General features: G+C 47.9%; 1 protein-coding gene across 2 annotated transcripts; it reads left to right on the forward strand.

Annotated features, from left to right (window-relative positions):
- The first annotated feature begins 16451 nt into the window (after positions 1–16451).
- LOC143441498 (uncharacterized) lies at positions 16452–21003 on the forward strand. 2 transcript variants are annotated; one of them, XM_076930226.1, is made up of 2 exons: positions 16452–18253; positions 20616–21003. In XM_076930226.1, exon 1 carries the CDS (start codon positions 17464–17466, stop codon positions 18226–18228), a length of 765 nt encoding a protein of 254 aa, XP_076786341.1. In that variant the 5' UTR covers positions 16452–17463; the 3' UTR covers positions 18229–18253; positions 20616–21003. The 2 variants fall into 2 exon arrangements, with proteins under 2 accessions (XP_076786341.1, XP_076786342.1); XM_076930227.1 differs by having other exon boundaries at positions 16847–17640.
- The last annotated feature ends 57 nt before the right edge of the window (positions 21004–21060 follow it).

Consider the following 21060-nt stretch of genomic DNA (forward strand, 5'->3'; position numbering starts at 1 on the left):
CAGAGGCTGATGGATCTCAGTGGGTTCCGAGGCCAGTCTGGTCTACAGAGGGAGTTTCAGGACAGCCGGGGCTGTTACGCAGAGAAACAGTCAAAAAAAAAAAAAAAAAAAAAAAAAAAAAAAAAAAAACAGGATAAGAGGAGCAGCAGCAACAACAGCAGACCTGGGGTCTGGCTTGCAGCTTAGTGCTGGGGAGCACTGCCTTACCTGCTTGCTTGCCCTTCATCCTGCCTCTGCACGCTGGCCTTTCTAGTCCTTTGGGCATCCCCGCCCCGCCCCCCCTTTCTTCCTCAGGTCTTTGCATTTGCTGTTCCCTCTACCGCTCTTCTACCTTCCTAAGGTTGGCCCCTGTCATTCTGTCCTCTGGTTAAATGGGGCCAGTTAAATGGGGCCATTTTTCAGCAACCTTCCTTCCTTGCTGACTTAGCACTTTCTCCCAACCACACAGCCCAGTTATCTCAATAGTAACCCTGGCTGGCCTGGAACTCCCCAAAATACATATACATATTGTATATATTTTGTATAAAATATTATATATATAATATATATGTTTATTGTCTTTCTTTTTTACATCCTGATCACAGTTTCCCCTCCTTCCTCTCCTCCCAGTTCCTCCCCCCACTTCCCCTCTGTCCACCCCCCATCCACTCCTCCATTTCCCTTCAGAAAGGGGCAGACCTCCCAGGATGAGCAACCAACCAGGGCATATCAAGTTGCAGTAAGACTAGGCACCTCCCTCTTGTATTAAGGCTCTACAGGGCAAACCAGTAGAAGGAAAGGGTCCCTAAAGCAGGCAAAAGAGTCAGAGACTCTTACCTCCACTGTTAGGAGTCCCACAAGAACACCAAGCTACATAACCGTAACATATATGGAGAGGACCTAGGTCAGAGTCATAGAGGTTCCCTGTTGTCAGCTCAGCCTCTGGGAGCCCCTATGAGCACAGCTTGATTGATTTGATTCTGTGGGTTTTCTTGTGGTGTCCTTGAATTCTCTGGCTCCTACAATTCTTTCTCCTCTTTTCCGTAGGACTCCCCAAGCTCCACCTAATGTTTGGCTGTGGGTCTCCGCATCCGTTTCCATTGGTTTCTGGAGGAAGCGGCTCTGATGATGATTGAGAAAGATGCCAGTCTATGAGTACAGCAGAGCATCATTAGGAATCATTGTCTACTCTATGTCTTTAGGCTATCTGATTCCTGGCCTTCTGGGCATTGTTTCAAGTCAGCTTGCACATGCTCCCTGATCCCTCCTGTTACTGTACCCACCCTCACCCAGATGCCCCCACCCAGATACACCCACCTCCACCCACCCCCAAAGTCAATTCTATTTCCTTATCACAGGGAGATTCATGTGTGCCCTCCCCAACCCCTCCTTGTTACTTAGTGTGTCTAAGTGTCTTAGTGTATAGATTGTAACATAGTTATTCTTTATAGCTAATATCTATTTATAAGGGATTATATACCATGTTTGCTTTTCTGGGTCTGAGTTACTTTACTCAGGATGATTTTTTTTTCTACTTCTATCCATTTGCCTGCAAATTTCATGGTGTCATTGTTTTTAACAGCTGAGTAATACTCCATTGTGTATACGTGCCTTGTTTTCTTTATCCATTCTTTGGTTGGGGACATCTAGGCTGGAAGTCACTATTATAACCCAGGCACAGGTGTGACCTGGCAGGGATAGGAGAAGATGCCTTCCCTCAGCCAGACTCCAGGAGCTTGCAGGCTTAGCCTCTCCTTTCATTTGTGTGGATTTCCCCTTTCCCTCACACTGTGTTGTGGTCTCACCCCTCAGTGACGCTGGCAGAATGCAGCCCAGGGAGGACTTTGGCAATCTCCCTGAGTGTCAGAATTTGCCTTGTGTGATGGAGAGGTGAGCTCCTGCCAAAGCCCTTTATGTTTGCCCATGGTCCTGAGGAGACCTCCTGGAACTCAAAAGGAATCCTCTGTGCATCCAGAGCAGCCATGTCACGAACACCAGCCTAGCCCATTAGTCAAGTGGTTCGTACATAGACCTGGTTCAAGTCTTTTGCTATAGCATATCATCCAATTTTTCTGGGAGAGGGCCAGAGGGAACATATTTTAGGCTTTCCTGGGCTCTGCCGCCACATTGTGAACAGACATGACCAGCCTGTAAGTGGATAGGCTGCCACCTGGATGGGGCACATTGTCCTAGAGGAAATAGCAAATCTGATTGTGAGCCTCAGTTTCCACAGCTGCGAAATGAGAGTAACTAAGCAGCAGTGAGGGCTTATGCAATAAAGTATACAAAGTTACAAAAAGTATATAATGTATATAAAGTATACAAAGTTACAAAAAGTATGCAATGTATATAAAGTATACAAAGTTATAAAAAGTATATAATGTATATAAAGTATACAAAGTTACAAAAAGTATATAATGTATATAAAATATACAAAGTACATATATGCTAGAGGAGTCAATAGAGTTGATAATTACTATTTAGTTGTTTGACAGACTGCACTGAGAATGTTCATTCACAAGACACAACTTTCACAGGGTCTCCTAGAACATAGATATCATTACTTCCAACCAGGTTAGGTATTAGCTCAACCCAGTGTGATCCAGAGCCCACCCTCAGGCTGTTGCTCTTCTCTTTTTGTTCTTTTGGTGTTGGTGGATGGAACTCAGGCCCTTGCACATGCTAGGCAAGCCCTGAACTCCTGAGTTACAGCTCCAGCCTTCTTAAAAAATATATATTTAGTATTTTATCGGGGAGGGGCAGTGCATGGCACTGTAGGCATGTGGAGGCTAGAGGACAGCTTGCTTGAATGAGCCCTTTTTCCCCTTCCAATGTATCGTCCCAGGAATTGAACTCAGGACTTCAGGCTTGGCTGAAGTATCTTTACCCATGGAGACAGACCACTGGCCTCCCCAGCCCCTCTTCCTACTTTTTATTTTGAGATGGAGTCTACTGCGTTTTCCAGGTTGACCTTGCACTTAACTCTGCAATGCATCCAGGCCTTGAGTTTGTAATCCTCCTGCTTTGGCCCCTGGAGTAGCTAGGATGACTGGAAAGGGCCATTATGCCCATCTTAGTGTCTCTCTGTGAAACAGATTGAGTGACTAAAGTACAACTGGATGAAATATCTGATCCAAGCAAACAAACAGAAGCGCTGCTGGCCACGGGATGCCAAGCTGGATTGCTGCCCAAGATGTCAGCATATAGAGTCTTCGCCTGACACCGTTTTTCCTTTCATCTCCAGCTGTGTTTTCTTTGGATCCCAGCCCAGCTTGGGGAAGCTGAGTCAGCCATCTTCCCCTGCTGCCCACCCCCACTCCAGTGCCCACCCAAGTTGCTCCTCGGGAACTGACACCACCTCCCCCACAGGGAGCTGCAGTTCACTTGCCTGTGTGGGTCATCATAGGCAGGCCTGGGAGCACATGACAGGAGACCTGGAGTGGGGGACATAAGAAAAGGCAGCTGTCTGACCAAAAAGACCATTATTACATCTGTTTCCAGAATGCAGCGAACCAAACAGTCCCCTCAGAGCCTGGACATTCACCAAACAGGGAAAAGGGAAGTAACAGGCTGGGTCTTTCTGAGTTCAGCCGGGAAGAACTGTTGGCTGCCTCTCCAAGATTACTAATGTTTGAAGATGGAGTCTTCTCTGTTCCTCTTTTTCTTTTCCATTTCCTCCTTGAAAACCAGTTCCTTTTTCTGCGGAAGAGCCATCTGCCAGGTCCCAGGTAGCCTTTCCAGGTTCGAAACTAGCAGGTTTCAAAGTTTCATCCAAGGTGCTATCTCCTCAATGACCTAGGGTCACACTGTACTCACTTACCTGGGTCTCTCTGTCAAGACCCTGATGTGACGCGGGCCTTGAACAGCCTCTGACTTCCTTATTTTATTTATTACCATTGCTGTTTTCTTGTGGTGGCACTGGGCCTGGTCTGTACTAGGCGAGTGCTCTACTCTGCTTTGCTTCCCAGCTCGTCTTCCTCTCCTTATTATTTGTTTATTTGTTGTTGTTTGTTCGTTTATTTAATGTGTGTGTGAGGGTTTTGCCTGCATGTATATATGTGCACCAATTGCATGACTGGTGTCCAGAGAAATCAGAAGAGAGCAATGAATCCCCTGAAACCAGAGTTACAGACAGTTGTGAGCTGTTGAGTGGTTGCTGGGAATTGAACCCGGATCCTCTGGGAGAGCAGCCAGAGTTCTTAACTACTGAGACATCTCTCCAACCCCTTATTCATTTGTTTTTGAGACAGGATCTCTCTGTGTAGCCATGGCTGACCTGAAACCTGCTTTGAAGACCAAGCTGATTTTAAATTCACAGAGATGTGTTCGATAAATAGCCTGTCTCTGCCTCCCGAGCGCTGAGATTAAAGGTGGGGTAGGCTGCCATCCTGATGGGTCCTTCCGTGTGTGTGTGTGTGTGTGTGTGTGTGTGTGTGTGTGTGTGTGTGTGTGTGTGTAAGAGGTGAGAAAGGGATGGATGAGTAGCGCCATTGTGCCCATCTTAATGTCTCTCTGTGAAACAGATTGAGTGACTGAAGTACAACTGGAAGAAATATCTGATCCAAGCAAATAAACAGAAGCGCCGCTGTCTTCTGGATATATATATATCATATACCATATATATATACACACACACATATGTACATATATGTATGAGTGAGACAGAGGTAATCAGACAGACAGACAGACAGACAAATAGACAGCAAGCAAGCATGTGAGTGTGCCTGTGGATGCCAGGGATCAGCTTCAGGTTTCCTGTATCAGGTCAACCTTGCTTTTTCTGCTTTTCTCTCTGAGACAAGGTCTCTCACTTGGCCAGGGTCTCACTAACCGCCGCCTAGACTGTGAGCAAGCCTCAAGATTTCTGCAGTGCCCCCTTCTCCAGGACAAGTTGTTTTTATTACCACACCACCCAGAGTTTTCAAAGGTGTTCTGGGTCCAACCCGAGGGCCTTTCCCAGCAAGCTCTTCAGGAGTTGAGCTGTTATGTGGCCCTCAATCCTTTCCCTTTTCCTGTTTCTGTGACACCGACACCGACTCACAGGAGCCTCCGCCCTCCCGCCCTCCCAGCTCCTGGGTCTCCTGACTCTCTGGGCTTCAAAACACTTTCCAGCCCCAAACTGTTAGGAGAGTGGGTGGGGCATCTGAAGCAGGGCAGTCTAGGGAATAAGATACCTAAACTACCAGAGGAAGGGGCGGCAGAGGGACTACTGAAGATTTCCAGGATGTGCTAATTTTAACATCTCTGGAGCCAGAAGACTAGGGCTTCTTCATGTAACAAAGACTCCAACCCACATCTTCCTCCTCCCTCCCCACTGATTCAGATCTAAGTTGTTATCACCCCTGCCTGACTGACTAGTGCCCTAGTCTGCCTCTCTCCTCTCTCCCCCCTCTCTCTCTGTCTCTCTCTCTCTCTTTGTTTGCTTGCTTGTTTGTTTGTTTTTGTTTTGTTTTTCAAGACAGGGTTTCTCTGTTGGCCTTAGCCATCCTGAAACTCACTCTGTAGACCAGGCTGGCCTCTAACTCAGAGATCCACCTGCCTCTACCTCCCCAATATTGGGGTTAAAGGTGTGCGCCACCATTGCCCAGATAAGCCTGGGCTTTTTCAATTGTTTTCATTAAAAATTAAAATAGACTCAGGCAGTAGTAGTGCACACCTTTAATGCCAGCACTCAGGAGGGAAAAACAGACAGATCTTTGTGTTCCCTGAAAACCTGGTCTACACCGAAATATTCTGTCTTGAAACAAATGAACAATCACATGAAGGAACAAAAATTAAAAACAGAATAAATAAACTGGAAGAGGAAAACAAGGGTGCTCAGCATAGTGGCGCATGTCTATAATCCCAGGATTTGGGAGGCAGAGGCAGACAGCTCTCTGAGTTCAAGGCCAGCCTGGTCTACAGAGTGAGTTCCAGGACAGCCAGAGGGACACAAATAAACAGTTTCAAAATGAGAAAGAAAGAAAAGAAAAATGTTCAAAGCCAGGCTAGCTTAAAAAACGGTGAGAAGGATTAGAAACCACACACAGACGCACACATGTACAGATACACATACATGCAGGCACACACAGACACACACAGACAGACACACAGACACATGCACACATGACTCTAAGGGACTTAGCTCCTCCTGTAATTCCATCAATCTGCCACTATTTAGATCACACAGGAGCTTGAGGAGTCTCAGGCTTTGCGTGCCTTTCCCCTTCCACACAGAGCTGCACTCTCATGTGCCGTCTCCTTGAGAGAGTCCCCTGCCAACATCTACCATCTAGGTCATTGTGTTTGCTTAATTTCTTTCCATTTTTTTTTTTTTTTTTCTTTTCTTCCTTTTTTTTTTTTTTCTTTTTGTTTTTGTTTTTCAAAACAGGGTTTCTCTGTATAGCCCTGGCAGTCCTAGAACTTACTCTGTAGACGAGGTTGGCCTCGAACTCAGAAATCTGCCTGCCTCTGTCTCCCAAGTGCTGGGATTAAAGGCGTGCGCCACCACCGCCCGGCTCCTTTTTTTTTTTTTTTTTTTTTTTTCTCTTTTTTTGAGTTACTCTTATTTGACCCAGACTGACCTTGAACTCACTGTGTAGCTGCAGATAACTCTGGACTTCTTCCTGCCCCCACCTTCCTCTCACAACCACTAGGGTCATGGGTGGGTGCCACCACACCCAGTTGTTTTCTTGGTCCTTTTACATCTGGTGCCTTCCAGCCTACTTCAGGCTCCACCTCAGGAGCTGGGCTAGTATTCATGTTTACACTAACTCCATAAACATTTGTTGAATTCAAGGATGGGTGGCTGTCATCATGTGTGACCCCCTCAAAGGGAGGAGATTCCGTGGCCGCATGGTGGCACAGCCCTGTGGGCCCTGGCCTAATTCCTCCCAGCTGAGCCTCTAAGCTCTTTTCTGCTTCCCGCTGGCACCGTCTGTCCTTCGCATTTCTCTGGGGTTATGTGGAGCTGGCCTACAGCCAGGAATGCCATACTTCCCTAATCTCTTCTGAGGCTCTGCAGATCCCTATGGTCATGGGAGGTGCCCCCTTGGGATCTCAGTTGGCTGTGCAGACATCTGCACTTCTAGATTCAACCCACTCCTACGCCTTTCCACAACAGCATCGTATGTGTCTTTGTATCCTGGCGTTTGAGAAGCTACTGACCATGTTGAACTCTCCCACTGTCTCCTAAGGCAGAACTTCAGCCTTGAGGTCAGACCAACTTTGATCCCAAACAATTTGTAATGGGGCAGCTCTTCTTTCTTTCTTTCTCTTTCTTTCTTTCTTTCTTTCTTTCTTTCTTTCTTTCTTTCTTTCTTTCTTTCTTTCTTTCTTTCTTTTTCCGAGACAGGGTTTCTCTGTGTAGCCCTGGCTGCCCTGGAACTCACTCTGTAGACCAGGCTGGCCTCGAACTCAGAAATCTGCCTGCCTCTGCCTCCCAAGCGCTGGGATTAAAGGCGTGTGCCACCACTGCCCAGCAAACTTTTTTTTTTTTCCCATGAGACTCGGGCAGAGTCACACGGGGAAAGCGTCTGCAGGCCGGCGCCTAAGCCGTTGCACCACCGCTGGCTTGCTAGCAGCTTTTCTTTCTTTATAAAGATTTCTTATTTATTTATGTGTATATGTGTATCTGTATGTATAGCCTCATGTGAGTGCAATGCCTGTGGCGGTCAGAAGGGGGCAACAGACACCCTGTACTGTGGAGTTACAGGCAATTGAGCTTTTGAACATGAGTTCTGGGGACCAAACATCTGTCCCCTGAAAGAATAGTGCATGCTCTTAACCAGAGCCATCTTTCCAGATCCAACAGTAGTCTGTCTGTCTGTCTGTCTGTCTGTCTGTCTGTCTCTCTCTCTCTCTCTGTCTTTCCCTCCCTCCCTCCCTCTCTCCATCCTTTCTTTTATTTTTCAAAAGAAACAGCCAATTAATTGTTCTTTAGTGTCATTATATGTGTGCCATGTTGAGGACATGGGTATGCTGGGGCACACATGTGAAGGTCAGAGGGCAACTTTGGGGTCTCTTCCACCTTTGTGCGGGTCCCAGGGATTGGATCTGCTCATCAGGTTTGTGTAACAAGCACTTTGACCTGCCATCTCAATGCCTTTTAAACTAGATAGATTTATTTTTTTTTTTTTAAGTTCGGTGTGGGTGGCTCGCACTTGTAACCTCAGCATTCAGGAGGCTGAAGCTGAAGGATGGCTCTGAGTTTCACATGGCCTACATAATGAGACCTTGCCTCTAAATAAATAAATAAATAAATAAATAAATAAATAAATAGCCTGGCCTGGCAGTGATGGCACACTCCTTTTACCTCAACACTTGGAAGTCAGAGGCAGGCAGATTTCTGAGTTTGAGGCCAACCTGGTCTACAGAGTGAGTTCCAGGACAGCCAGGGCTACACAAAGAAACACCATCTTGAGAGAAGAAGAAAAAGAGGAGGAGGAGGAGGGAGAGGAGAAGGAAGAGGAGGATGACAAACAACACGGTCTGGAGATGTAGCTCAGGGTTAGGAGCGCTCGGCAAAGCCATGGCTTTGTTCCTCAGTGACACAGGACACACATCTGTAATCCCAGGAGACTGGAGATAGAGGCTGGAAAATCAGAAGTTCGAAGTCACCCTTGGCTACATAGTGATTTTGAGGCCAGGCTGGATTTCATGACACCCTGTCTCAAACAACAAAAAAAGAAAAAATAGCCAAAACTAAACATAAGGAGAGAAGGGAGGGGCAAGGTACACAAATTTATCCCAAAGGAAGACCAAAATTCTGTCTTTACTGGATTAGGACAGATGTGGGCATTTACTTGAGATGTTCTTAAACAATCAGCTGGCCTTCAAATCATCTTGTAATCAAGGATGTCCTTGAACTTCTGATTCTCCTGCCTTCACCTCTGGAATTAAAGGTGCATTTCCTACACAGAGACTCTCACTCTTAGGCACTGCTTAGCAACAAAGGGAACTGTGTGCTCACACAAACACTTGTGTGTGACCATTCGCAGCTGCAGTCATTACCCCAAAGTGGGGAACCTGGGTGTGATGGTACAAACCTGTAATCCCACACTGGGGAGGCTGAGGTAAGAGGACCTAAAGGTGGCCTGGTCTACCTGGGGCACTCAAGGGCAGCCAGGGCTACTCAGCAAGATCCCAGCACCTGGGAGGCAGAGGCAGGCGGATTTCTGAGTTCGAGGCCAGCCTGGTCTACAGAGTGAGTTCCAGGACAGCCAGGGCTACACAGAGAAACCTGTCTTGAAAAAAAACTAAATAAACCGGGCGGTGGTGGCGCACACCTTTGATCCCAGCACTTGGGAGGCAGAGGCAGGCAGATTTCTGAGTTCGAGGCCAGCCTGGGCTACAGAGTGAGTTCCAGGACAGCCAGGGCTACACACAGAAACCCTGTCTCAAAAAAAAAAAAAAAAAAAAAAATCTGCTCGAAGAAAGAGAGGGGAGGGGGGAGAAAATGAGGAAAGCACAGTAGCTCTTTAGTTAGGGTTTCTACTGCTGAGATGAAACACCGTGACCAAAAAGCAAGTTGGGGAGGAGAGTTATTTAAACTTTCATATTACCATTCATCATCAAAGGAAGTCAGGACAGGAACTGAAACAGGAGGTGGGAGCTGAAGCACAGGCTACAGAGGGGCACCTTTTACTGCTGCTTATTGGTTTGCTCTATACGGCTTGCTTAGCTCAGCCTGCTTTCTTATAGAACCCAGGAATGCCAGCCAAGGGTGGCATCACCCACAATGGGCTGGGCTTTCCCACATTAATCACTAATCCCCTACTTCTGGAGACAGGGTTTCTCTGTGTATCTCTGGCTATCTTGGAACTCACCTTGTATACCAGGCTGGCCTCGAACTCACAGATCCAATTGCCTCTGCCTGGCAAGTGCTGGGATTTTATGGGGGCATTTTCTCAATTGGGGCTCCCTCTCTTTTGATGATTCTAACTTGTGTCAAGTTTATGTAAAACTAGCCAGTACAGTATGTATATTCCTGGCATTTGGGAGGCTGAGGCAGGAGGATAAGAAAATCAAAAGTCAGATGCCTGTGGTGGTACTCAACTTTTCATAAGGGCACTAAGGAGACAGACAGGCAGATTTCTGTATGAGGCCAGCTTAGGGTACACAGTAAGTTTCAGGCCAGCCAGAGCAATATTGTGAGATCCTGTCTCAAAAACCAACAAGGGGTACACACACACACACATACACACACACACACACACACACACACACACACACACACGGACACTAACAGGGACATGGACACAGGCACACAGATGAAGGAGAACCTTTACATGTGTTGTGAGCACAGCAATAGACCTCCAGAGTAACCAGGAATGTTAAGTATTCAGGATTGTCTTTCCAATGGAAAAGTTGTAAAACCTGTTTCTACATCCAGAAATCTGGGAATTGGAAATGATTAATAGCCTGGTTATCTGCATTATCTGGCGAGCTAAGCCATACCAAGCCCCTACAACCAGGAGTGGAAGTGGCTCGTAATCTAAAGGACCCTTACAGCCAGGGGCTCCCAGAGCTTCCACAACCAGGACCAGAAATACCTAATAGTCCAAATGATCCTTACATTCTCTGTATAGCCAGGGGTTTCCACAAGCTCCCCTCATCAGGACCAGAGGTGGCTAATAGCCCAAACAACCTCTACGTTATGTTATCTGTATGACCAAGACCAGACTGGACCCTTCCTTAGGCCCTTAAGCTAATACAGGCAGCCTATCTCTAGAACCCATCCTCTTGGAAGAAATAACATGTACCCTGAGTCCAGTTTCAATGTAATTATGATCCGGGCTCATCAGGGTTTGTATTACATCAAGAACCGTTTTTTTCCTCTTCAGATTATACTGTACTTGAACATGTTGGGAATAAGCTGCCTGGCATCAGACTCTCTAGGTGTGATCCAAGTTGGTGAAGTCAATCTACCAAGTTTTCACCCTCTCTCCTTTGCGGTTTGTTTTTCTGTCTTACACCTGTAGTGTTCCCCTCTCAAGAGAGGACCTGGCAATGCCACAGCTTGGCATGTGCCCTAAAGGATTCCAAACCAGCATGTCACAGAGAGACCAATTGATGTAATTCTTCATGGAGCTCTCGTCCCAAGAGCTAAGCTATGGGACTGTGCTCTAACTAGAGTCTCTGGGAAAAGAAGCTTCCATGGAGGAATTGCTACCATCAGACTGACCTGTGAGAATATCTGCCAGGCATTTTATGGATTGCTAATTGAGGCAGGAGGATGTCTACTCCGGGTAATGCCACCCCTGGGTAGGTGGTCCTGGGTTGTTTAAGAAAGCAAGGTGGAGCTGGAGAGATGACTCAGTCATTGAAGGTATTTGCTGTTCTGTAAGAGGACCTGGTTCAGTTCCCAGCACCCACATGGTGGCTAATGGCCATGCATAACTGCAATGTCCCCTTCTGGCCTCTCAGGCACCAGGCACACATATGGGGCATATAAATAGCTGTAGGCAAAACATTCATAAAGTAAAATAATCTTGGGGCAGGGAGGGAGGAGACAGCAAGAGTGCTAAGGGGTTGGGATTTAACTCAGTTGTAGAGTGTTGTCCAGCAAGCATGAAGCCCTGGGTTTAGTCCTCAGCCCCAGGAGCTGGGGTGCAAAAGCAGACTGAGCAGGCAGGAGAGCAAGGTAGAAGGCAGGGCTCCTGTGGTTCCTGCCTTCAGTTCCCATGGGGCTTCCCTCATACTTTTGTCTGTGCTGTCTGTCACAACAACAGAAAAGCAAGCCAAGACAGGAACCAGTCTTTGGCATCTGTCAACAGAAGAAAGGATGGAGAAAACAGGCAGCTTGTAGAAGAATTTTAACTCGGAACATGGCTATTCTGGCTAGAAAACAGGCATGCCTTTTATCTCAGGAGACTGAGGCAAGCAGATCTCTGAGTTCAAGGCCAGCCTAGTATAAAGCAATTTTCAGGTAAAGGAAAACTAAGGTCTAGGCATAGTGGTACACGCCTTTAATCCCAAACAAGGAAGGTAAAGTTAGTTTGTAAACAGAAGAACCCATGTTTGAAAGTAATGTCTAACTGAGTGGCAAAGTGACAAATCAGAGAGAGATCTGACAGAATAGGATCTGAGAGGGAAGGGAAGCTACCGGAGGGAGCAGCACAGACCAAAGGAGAAGGAAGCAGTTCTGCAGGAAAGTTTTACAGAGACGGGTTTAGGAAAACACAAGCTAGGGCTGGAGAGATGGCTCAGCAGTTAAGAGCACTGACTGCTCTTCCAGAGGTCCTGAGTTCAGTTCCCAGCACCCACGTGCTCTGATGCTCTCCTCTGACACGCAGGTGTGCATGCAGCAGAACACTCATATGCATAATTTAAATACAAATTAAAAAAGAATCCTCCGGTCTTATGAAAAAGAGAGAACAAGCTAGACACAGGTGAAGACAGAATGGGCCAGAGAACGAGAAGGTGCCAGAAGATTAGAACACATTGCCAAAGTTAGTATGAGGCCAAGCCAAGGAATTCAGGAGAGGGAGGCCACGGGAGAAAAGCCAGATTGAATCAGTCACCTTGGAGAGGAGTCAGCTGCCAGAGCTCAGAAAGAACGAAAGGGTGAGTTTATTCAGTCTTAGAGGCTGAAAACATTCTAGGCCTAGATAAAATTGTACAGAGGCTAGAAGCTTCCAGGACCAGGCCTAGGTTAGCAGGCTGAGGCAGTAAGCCTCTGAGATGACAATTACACCAAGGGAATAAAAGTTACTTTTACAGCAGTTCATGATTGGGTGTCCTCTTTTGAAGAAGTCTGGAATTTAAATCTGCAGACTCAGCACCTCTGGGTGTAAACATGTTGACTATTGACTGCAGTAGAGAAATGGGCATTGTAAGGGATATAGTGGAGGCTGGAGGATTGCCCCCGTTGTGCTCAAGGCAAATCAAGGCCCTGGTAAGGCCTGCACCCTTCCCATTTGTTTTGTGCTAAGACTGGCCTGCTCCCTAAGCGTACCATCCCCTGTCATACCTCCCAGCCCTGTCACAGGCTATCCCCTTTCCTTGGTTACCTGGAAAACTTCTCCATTGTCATCTCCTTCAAAGGCTCTTGGCATACTCACTGGTCTGGTATCCCCTTGTATCCCCTTGCAACCCTATCTCCCTGCACAGAGGGATTGTTTATGTACCTGCTTCCCCCACAACTCTGTGGGGGCTCCCTGAACACAAAGCCTGTCTTATTTATTGCTTCTTTCCAAGGCCCTAGTACAAGTGTCAACACACATCCTGCCTGGCCAAAGGATGAAATGGAAGGGATCCTCCCACCACATCACACAGGGGCCAGGAAGACCCCAGGAGACACGCCTTTCTCTGATCTATTCTTGGCTAAAAGGGTTTCTCTTATGTGATCCCAGAATGGCCAGGGAGACACTCCCTTTAGTAACCTCACTCCGGGGCAGAAGTCTGACCTCCATTTGCTTTGGAAATTGCCTTAGTGTAATCGAAACCACAGAACAGGGTCCCGGGGCAGCTGCAGCCATTCCAGGATCCTGCTGGGGCCTCCCTCCCACCATTGCCAGGAGCTAGGAGACAGGGTGAGATCTTATTCCCTCTCAGGGGCTCTTGCTGCAGTGACAGAGAACAAGATTGAAGTGCATGGGAACCTGAACGAGTATGGCTTCTTTCATAGAAATTGTTTTTTTATTTTCCTGCATGATGCATGTGTGGGTCCACGCACAGAGGAAGACAATTTTGTCAAGCCAGTTCTCTCCTTCCATCTTTCCCATGGGCTCTGGGAATTGGACTCAGGTCCCCAGGCTTGTGTAACAAGCTGTTTTATCCGCTGAGCCATCTCATTTGCCCAGTGTGTGTGTTTGAAGCCAGTATGATTGGAGAGAGACTGTCTCACAAAACCAAAAAAGAAGACCTCTGTGAAAAGGGCAGGCTCAGCAGCTAACATCACTTGCTGCTCTTCCAGAGGCCCAGGTTCAAGCCCCACTACAAACCAGTCCAGTCACCTGTAGCTAGTTCTAGGGGATTTGATCCCCTCTTCTGGTCACCTTTTATCTGTACAATGTCTCACTGTGCAGCCCTGGACAGCCAGGGACTCAGATCTGCTTGCCTTTGCCTCTGAAGAGTGCTTGGCATTTAACGGGTGTGCATTTAACATTTTTTAGGAGAGAATCTTTGCCTGCATGTATGTGCACCACGTACACCTAATGCTGGGATTGAGGGCATATGCCACAACGGCTCTAAACTCTAAGGTTCTTAAAGCTGCTTTTAGGAGTTGGTCCATATCACTCATCTTTTTTAAAGACAGAGTCTCATTTAGACCAGGATGCTCTTGAAACTGCTATGGAGCATGGACTGGCTTTGAACTCCTGATCTTCCCTCCTTCCTGTGTGCTGGGTTCACAGGCATGAGCTTTGCCAGGCTTTTAAAACTCTGTTATCAGAAAACCAAAAATTGACTTTTTAAAATATTTAATTTTGTTCGTGTGTGTGTGTTTGTACTGCAGAAGCCAGAAGAGGGCATCAGATCCCCTGGGACTGGAGGTACAGGTGTTTGTGAGCTGCCAGATGTGTGTGCTGGGAACAAAAACTCAGATCGAGAAAACCATTATCCCCAAATTGAGTATCTGAAGCCAGTCTTGGTGTCTGAGGGTGTTTCTTCCAGGAAGCTGGGTCCCCAACATCTTAAGTCAGAAGATGGAACATTCTGACAGAACATTAAGCCAATCACAAGGCCTTAGCATGTAGTTCATGCTTTGCTTGGGTCTCCTTTGCCGAAGCCAGAGCCTGGACTAGAAACCAGGATGCCTAAAACAGCCACTCAGCTTTTTACACTGCAGTCTGTCTCTGGTCATCAAACAAGTAGTCAGAGGGCTGGGCATGGGCCAGGCAGATAAGAGAGTAAGCCTTTCTCATCGAGGAGTCTAATGGCTGTTTCTAACTCCTGAGAAAGATGTATACAATGCTTACCCCTACTCCTGATGTCCCAACAGCACCCCAAAGTAGAATTCCACCACAGATTTCACCTGGGCAGCAATGCATTTATTAGGCATGCATACAGAGAGGTAAGTTATAGACAAAGGCAAGCTCTGCACCAAATGATTGGAGCCCCTCCCCACCATCATCCTTTTCCATCTATATCCTCTAGCTCTAAGATTGCATGCTATTAGGGCAGAATTACATGGCTGGCTGGCTACTCAGTTGAACAGTATTAGATCTTTCCTACCATCTGTGACTGAAAGTAAGTAAGTAACAGCCCTAGATCTTTCACAAGTTGGTGACCAAGACTCTTGAACACCATAGGTTTGGTTAGGAAGGAAGTCCTGTACAGTACAGGCAAAGGAAGTAGACAAACACTGTAAGCTCAGGACACAGAACACAGAAAGCGGAGGATGAATTGGGAGGTGGGAGGGGCTTAAAGAAGTCAGGGAGGCTTCCTGGTGCTTAGCCACATATGGGCCTGGAGCTGGAGTGTGAATTATGTACAGCTCGAAGTAATTAGTGACATCTTACACAAAAGGGGCGAGAAGACAGCATCTTGCTGGATAGATCAGGCTGGCCTCCACAGCTCAATGTCAGGCAGCACCGCTGTAAAAGCAGGGAGTGATTGTTACAATGGTAACATCACCACCTGCAGGAGCTTCTGCTTGCTGAGTTGGTAAACTGGCCTGAGTGCCAGCATCATCCACTCTATGTAGTTGATGCAATGACTTTCTGCAGGTATGCCTGTTTTTCCTTCTTCAGATGTCATTTCCCTGTGCTAGTCAGGATCCTCATCCAGCTTTCCTAGCACCTGGACCTAGAGGAAAGGACCACCACACCAACTATTGTGCTTGAGTGTTTCATTACACTGTGTAGCCCAGGCTGACTTAGGACTTCGACTCCTCCTGCTTCAGCTTTTCCAGGGCTAGAGTGCTGTTGGGGTTTCAGATGTGCACACCTTCCTTGACTCCATCTTGGTTTTGTTTGAGACAGGATTAGGGATCAGGACTGGAACTCTCAATGTAGCTAGGAGTCCTAGGGTTAAAGGAAGGAACCCACCACCATCACACCTCGATAGCTAAAAAAAAAAAAAAAAAAAAAAAAAAAAAAAAAAAAAAAAAAAAAAAAAAAAAAAAAAAAAAAAAAAGTACTGAGACAGAGTCAGAGACTAGGGAAACACCGAGTTATACCCCTAAAAAACATCCCCTTTAACTTTCCTTTTAAAAGCAAATCTCTTGCCAGGTGGTGGTGGCGCACGCCTTTAATCCCAGCTCTTGGGAGGCAGAGGCAGGCGGATTTCTGAGTTCGAGGCCAGCCTGGTCTACAGAGTGAGTTCCAGGACAGCCAGGGCTACACAGAGAAACCCTGTCGCAAAAAAACAAAAACAAAAAGCAAATTTCTTATATCCCGGCTGACCTCTCAAACTAGTGATCCTTATCAGTCTCCCAAGTACTGGGATTACAGGTGTGAGCCCAAAGGCCCAGCTGGTACTACTTTTAGTGCTTGCACTACACGCCACTACCAACACCCTTAAAAAAAGATTCGAGAGATATTATGGTGCATGCTTTTAATTCCAGCACTCAGGAGGCAGACAGATGGCTACAAGTTCCTGGCCTTCCAGGGTTATATAGCAAGACTATAAAAGGAAAAGAAAAAGAAAAAACCATACTAAGATGGACGCACCTGGGGTCGAGGGTCAGGTGTTTGAGGACAAAGTAGATAACCTCCTCCAACTCTTACTAGTGTATACTATTGACCACCATTCCTGACCTCCCAACATCCCACCTCAAAGCTACTGGCAGTCAGCGTCATCAGCGTCATAGACCTGAAGCTGACCAGCTAAGGCATCTGCTGCCAATCCAGCAGCAGGTGGCAAACTTGTCCTCCTTTCAAGTTACCTTAACTGGGCAATAGCTTCCTTAGAGGCCACAAGTGGGTGGAGCTAGTAGCCTAATTCCGGCAGGGAGCCGGAATTACTGGCTCTTGCAGAAGCGTCTCCTGCTAAGCTGTGTGTCGCCTTCGCCAACTTTACAACTGCCCAAAGCCAGCTCTAGCCTACCAGCATTCCTCCAAAAGCTTCAAGAGCAATTTGTGAACAGGTTGCTAACGCGACAAGGTTCGATTTGCACGTCATCTTCTGGCCTCTAAGCAGAGTTGGGGAAAAATTCCTGGACCCTTAGGTGGCAGAGTGGACGAGACCGGTTGGAAGCAGAGAGCACTGTGCGGGCTAGGACCCAGGTGCCCACAACGTGCAGGGCCTACGTCACCACTCCGCCTGTGTCCGCAACTGAGCCAGAGCCCCCAGGAGATTCTAGACCAGCTTCGTGCCCCCCTAAAGTGTCCTAGTGGATCTTCAGCCCCTGCGAGTGCGTCCGACAGGGAAACTGAGGCAGGGGTGTGCGTATATGTTCATTCTTCCCCACCTACACTTCAAGAATAGCAAAGCTGTTTTTCCTCCTTCTCAGGACAACAAGGGACAACAGAGAAGAACGGAAAAGTAGGGAGTTGGGGGCGGGGGGGAAAGTGAAAGCAATAAAAGTCTGGGGAGCCAGCCAACATTGCCACACTCAAGATGGCGGCGCGGCCGTGGCGAGGTCCTTCAGAGGCGGTACCAACGCATGCGCAGCGCGGAGTCCCGGCCTGGGACACAAGATGGCGGCAGCGGCGCTGGGGAGGGCGAGGCGGAGGCGGCAAAACGGGCGGTCGAGCAGAACGTGTGGCCGCATCCCCTCGAGTCCGCTTCGGGCAGGTAAGAGCCCCAGGAAGCCATGGTCCCGCTGCGAGCCGCGCCAGGGTCCGGGAGTACGAGGCAGGACGGCGGAGGCCCCTCCGGCGCTTCCCGCTCGGGGCTGCCGCTCGCCCGGTCCCTTTCGTCGCCGCCATCTTAGACCCGCGGGTGGGCAGCAGGGCCGCTGGCTGGGGTGAGTGCAGTGGGCCCGCAGAGCCCGGGTGGAGCGGCCTCTGGGGTCCCTTCGCTGCTGCCGCTGCTGCCGTCGCCACCGCCTTTGTGTCGGGCTCCGACTCTGAGTCGCCTCAGCCCGGGGGCGGGAGCGCGCGGCAGGGCGGGGGGCGGAGCCCGGGAGATGGGCCGGCGCGCGCGCGCGCCAAACATCCCGCCCCCGCTGGGGTTGGGGGAGGGGCACGCGGGAGCGCGCGGAGGGAGCTCCCGCCTGTGCGCCTGCGCACTTTGCCCGTCCTGTGGCTCCGCCCACCACAGCCAGAGCATTATGATTGGTACACTGGGAAGTGCTCCCGCCCCATGTTCCTCCAATCCGGGAATCGGATGCATTTTTCTCGGCTGAGTTCCGCTTGTTGCGCAGATACAGTTTGTCTGTAGACTACGCTGCGCTTCTCCGACTTTGGTATGCGTGGGGGTCCGGAAGGCACAGGCTAAGTGAAAACCTGAACGTAATGGGAGCAGCAGCCAGAGTGCACAGAACACTAGACTACGGTGCAGGGGTCAAATGGTTCTGCCCTAGAAGTCGGGATGGCAGCACGGCCTTGAACTTCGGTCTGGCTAACTTCAGAGATGGTGTTTTGGCCAGAGACCTGCTGCATCCATCTAAGCGAATTTATCTTATTTATTTTTAAGAGACAGGCTCTCTCTGTGTAGCCCTGGCTATCCTATAACTCACTATGTGGACCAGGCTGTCCTCGAATATACAGAAATCCTTCATCTTGAGTGCTGGGATTAAAGGCGTTCGCCATTGCGCCTGGTTGATGTGTGTCTGTGTGGCGCTGGGGGTATAACCCTAGGTTTCACATATGCCGGGCAGTCAGTGTACTAAGTAGCTTCACTACCAGCACTTAAACAAATTCTAAGTTAACATTTTCAAGCAGTGTAAAGTGAAAAATATTGTCATCTTGTTTCCCAGTTCCACTTGGGGTGTGTTTAAAAAAAAACACAAAATTACAGAGGGTGATGGCACTTAGAGATGTTGGCAGGATAGGATGACCAAAGGCGATAATCTTAACACTTGGAGATTGCTGGCAGGGTGATTATGAGTTTAAGGCCAGTCCAGCTATGTGAGACCCTGCCCTAAAGTTATAAATTCTTTGGTAGTTCTACCTGTTGCTGTTTCCAGGTAACTGTGAAGGTGGAGTTTAGACAGAATACTAACACTACCCTTCCCTCTTCTGATTGCTAACAGGTGTGTTGTGGGGTTCAGCTGGTTTGGGATTGTTGTAGTGTCCCATTTAGGTGGCACTGGGCCAGGCTGCTTCTGCCTTCTCTAACAAATGCTGCATCTACCAGGTGCATCCTTCACATTTTCTGGGACACCCACTTTTCAATAAAGATGGATGAGATGTGTTATACGTGTTTACATGTTTTAATTTTTTTCCCAGACATCCAAAGAAGTGTGTCTTTAGTTGTGGGCAGCTTGAGATAGTGCCCCAGACTTTCCATATATGCTTTGCTCTCTTTGCTTTGGTCTGTAAGACACTTTAATTGGCACCGCTGGCTGTACAATGTACTGGGCCTCTGTTGTGCAAAATGAAAACATGATTCCCATTAGCATGTGTCTATATTTCACCCAATGGGAAGGCTGAAATGGTAGGATCTCTTGAGCCCAGTGGTTGAAGACTAATCTAGGCAACATAGGCAGAGCCAATTCAGAAAGAAAGCTCATCATGGTGGCTTCCACCTGTAATCCTAACACTTGGGAGATGGAAAACAGACTGGGATTCAGGGTCAGACTCAGCTACAAAATGAGTTTAAGGCCAACCTGGACTGAGTCCTCATTTCAACCCAAGAATGGAAAAAAGAAAAGAGGAGGAAAAAAAGAAAAAGTCAATCCCAGGCTGGCAGGTGGGGTTGCTTATTGGAACCCTTACTACTTAGCACTCTCAGATCTGGCCTTGATAGCCAAAAAAGGCAAGTTTTGTCTGTGAGTCCTGGTGGGACAGGCTGTAATCTCAGTTAATCCCAGAGACCAAAGCAGGAGGATCATATATTCAAGGTCTTCTTGAACTTCAGATTAAGTTCAAGAACAATCTTGTCCATTTTTTAAGAACCTGTCTCAAAAGTTAGAGGTCTGGGTCAGTGGCAGAATGGTTATCTATCATGAACAAGGACCTAGTACCTCATATATATTTGTCAAGCTATACATAATGGTCTTAACCAACCCAAGGGTTGGTGATACAGCACATGGAAGAACATTTACCTGTCACGTACAAGACTGAGTTCCACCGCTAGCACTACAAAAACCAACCAACTTCAAGGTGACAGGAAAGCATTAAACCAAGTTTAGAGTTCGTTGACAAACCAGGTTCAGGGCCTATGAATGCAGACTTTGTTGCTTGGAAGCTCAAATACAGTTTTGTTGTTGTTGTCTTAAAAAAGCCAGGGGATGTTGCCATATACCTTTGATCCCAGCACTCTGGAGGCAGGGGCAGGCAAATCTCTGAGTTCAAGGCCAGCCAGCCTGGTCTACAGGGTGAGTTCCAGGACAGCCAGAACTACACAGAGAAACCCTGACTCAAAACCAAACTAAACCAAAGAATCGCCACCACCACCGCCGCCAAAATAAAAGGAGGGGGTCTGTCTCAGCATATTTACTTGAGCAGGGTCTCACTCTACAGACCTGGCTGACCTTGCACTCTGAGAAGCACCACTTTGATCTGTTGAGCCTCTAGACTCCTAGTGTCCCTGTCCCTCTGCTGTTGTCCCTGCCTGGCAACGTTTCACAGGCCAATGACTCTTCTCTTCTATTTGCTCTCCAGCTGCTGATTCACGGAGTCCCCTGGGTCCCTGTCAACTGCACTGCTGACCAGCCCACCCACCTGTGCTACGCCTTCCTGTGGGCCTCCCCCCTCTTCTGTAGGACCCCGTGACGTGGGTTCAATCCAGCCAGAGAAGAAAACACTCTCATGCTAGTATTGCAGACCCCAGAGGGTGAGAGAAAAGGGGACCTTAATTCAGCCTTGAAACCCATGGGCTCAGCCCCTCAAGAAGCCATTCCAAACCTTTCTGTAATCAAGGCCCTTGTGTCACAAGTCCTGCTGCCCTGTGATTTTATCTGCCAAGCTGTACAGAGAAAGTAACTATTTGATTTTTCCATTCCAAATTAACAGGCGTCTTTGAGTGTACAATAAAATAAATGTTCAATGATTCCTATGATGTCGTTAACAAACCAGTCAGGGCTCCTGATCAGCCTGCAAAGTAAAT

Source organism: Arvicanthis niloticus, chromosome 2 (genome assembly GCF_011762505.2).
Source record: "Arvicanthis niloticus isolate mArvNil1 chromosome 2, mArvNil1.pat.X, whole genome shotgun sequence".
Lineage (NCBI taxonomy): Eukaryota > Metazoa > Chordata > Mammalia > Rodentia > Muridae > Arvicanthis > Arvicanthis niloticus.

Bases quoted from the DNA above. Each gene is read 5' to 3' on its own strand.
- LOC143441498 (XM_076930226.1), top strand. From the start codon at position 17,464: ATGGCGGCGCGGCCGTGGCGAGGTCCTTCAGAGGCGGTACCAACGCAT.